At 51.0% G+C, this 2,299-nt stretch overlaps 1 protein-coding gene across 1 annotated transcript; it reads right to left on the bottom strand.

The window, feature by feature from the left end:
- Nucleotides 1-522: 522 nt before the first annotated feature.
- On the bottom strand, nt 523-1,341 carry LOC109220838. The gene has a single exon (XM_019385301.1). The coding sequence runs from the start codon at nt 1,339-1,341 to the stop codon at nt 523-525; it is 819 nt and encodes a 272-aa protein (XP_019240846.1).
- Nucleotides 1,342-2,299: the final 958 nt, after the last annotated feature.

Here is a 2,299-nt window from a genome sequence, read left to right as displayed (position 1 = left end):
GTGGGAAGGAATCCTTTGGGCATGCCTTGTTCAAGTCAGTGAAATCCACGCACATCCTCCATTTTCCGCTTTTCTTTTTGACCATGACCACGTTGGCGACCCACCGGGGGTACTTCGATTCTCTGATGGACCCGTTGGCTAGTAGCTGATCTACTTCTTCGCTAACTGCCTCATTGATTGGGGCGTTGAACTTTCTCCTTACCTGCCACACGGTTCGATAGAGTGGGTCGACGGTGAGTTTGTGAGTGGCGATGTCTTTTGATATCCCTGGCATGTCAGAATGGGAGAAGACGAACAGACCTACATGGTTAGTTAAGAATTCATGGTACTTACCTGGGTCGGAGAGGTTATGCCCGATGTAGGCTTTTTTCGAACTGTCGGTACTGTCCAACGTGACAGGGTCGAGGTCCTCAACTGTCGCTTTGCAGGCTTCTACGATATCGGGGTCCCAGATGCCTTCCGTTGTCGGGGTGAATTTGGTCCCCGACATGGCTGATTGTTATGCTTCCGCACTTGCCCCTTTCAGTTGTTTGGTGTGGGTGCAATCTTGGGCGATTCGGTAACATTCTTGGGCGGTGCGTGGTTCACCTCGGATATTGAATATTCCCTATGGGGTGGAAACTTGATTACCTGATAAAGGCTCGATGGGACGGCTCGCATGGCGTGTATCCATGGACGTCCTATGATGACGTTGTAAGCCGTTTCCTGGTTCATGATGTGGAAGGTGGTGTCCAGCGTGACTCCTCCCGCCAGGACCGGCAGTGATATCTCTCCGGAGGTGCGTTCTACTGCATTGTTAAAACCCGTTAGTGTTATGCAACGCGGTATTACTTTATCCTCAAGCCTCATTTGCGTGAGGACTCTCGGATGGATAATACACATGTCGCTTTCGTCGTCTACCATAATTCTCTTTACATCAGTATCAGCAATGCGTAAGGTTATGACTAAAGCATCATAGTGAGGGAAGGACAAACCGTCGACATCAGACTTATTGAAGGTGATACAATCTTCGAAGTCATCATACCGTTTCTGAGCGATTGTGCGCTTTAGTTTGTGCGTGGTGGTGAACTTGACGTGGTTGATTGTCGAATTGTCACCGCCTCTGATAATCATCTGTATGGTTCGTGTCAGGGACGGCGGTCTTGGCGGCCCTTGAGATCGGTCGCGTCCCCTGGCGAAGTTAGCTCTTCCTTTGTCGCTGAGCAGCTCCTTCAGGTATCCCTGGTTCAGCATCCTGGCTACTTCTTGTCGTAGGCCTATGCAGTCTTCGGTCCTGTGTCCCGGTTCCTGGTGGAACTCGCACAGGACATTTGATTTTCTTGCGCTAGGATCTGATTTCATTTTTGGCGGCCAGTGTACCTTCGGGCCTAGCTTCTCCAGTGCGTATACTATCTCTGAGGGTGAGACACAAAAGTTATGAGTGGATAATAACGGAGGCATACCTCTTTCCTTCCGGAGCGTAGCAGTATGTCATTGAAAGGGGTCCTGGTGTCTCGGAGGAGGCGGGTTAGAGGCTCTAACGTAGGGCTTATGCCTTTCTCTGTTAAATCGTGGGAGTGGGTCCCGTCGCCCGTTGTTGCGTCGATCTTTCCTGGTTTCCGTCTGTACTGACATTAGCCGCTGGGTCGGACCGTTGAGATCGTCCTCGTCTGCCTTTACCTCTGCACAGTAGGCGTTGTGAGGGGATACTTCATGAGTCGGCTGAGTAGTTTCTTGGTTGCTTTCGACCCGTCCCTGCTCAAACCGTTTTGGAAGGCGGCAACTGTCATTCCCTCCGATACGTTAGGCAGGCTCATTCTCACTCTGTTGAATCGTGCCTGAAGTCCCTGAGCCCTTCGCCTGTCGTTTGCCTGATCGCAAATATGTCGTTAACCCTTGCTTCGGCCTTCTTTGCTCCCGCATGGGCGGTAGCGAATTTGTCTGCCATCTCCTCGAACGTTGATATTGACCCAGCTGGCAGTTGCGAATACCATGTTAGTGCCCCTCCGGTCAGGGTTTCTCCGAACTTTTTCAGCAGCACGGATGGCACCTGCTCCTTTGACAAGTCATTTCCTTTCACAGCGGTTACGTAGTGGATCAGATGATCTTCTGGGTCCGTGGTCCCATCATATATTCTCAAATATGGGGGCATCTTGAAGGTTTTTGGGATCGGATGAGGGGCGGCTTCCTCGTTGTACGGTTGCTCGACGAAACGTCCTACGTCGCGTTTCGGCAGTAATTTTGGTGCACCGGGTATTTTGTCTACCCTTTCCTGGTGCTCTTTCATTTGGTCACGGAGTGCCTTATTCTCATTCTCCAT

This window comes from Nicotiana attenuata, unplaced genomic scaffold, assembly GCF_001879085.1.
Source record: "Nicotiana attenuata strain UT unplaced genomic scaffold, NIATTr2, whole genome shotgun sequence".
Taxonomy (NCBI): domain Eukaryota; kingdom Viridiplantae; phylum Streptophyta; class Magnoliopsida; order Solanales; family Solanaceae; genus Nicotiana; species Nicotiana attenuata.
The sequence above is the reverse complement of the archived record's forward strand: the minus strand, read 5'-3'. Positions and strand labels throughout refer to the sequence as shown.

Coding starts and splice junctions, on each gene's coding strand:
- LOC109220838 (XM_019385301.1), bottom strand. CDS start 1,341: ATGAAATCAGATCCTAGCGCAAGAAAATCAAATGTCCTGTGCGAGTTC.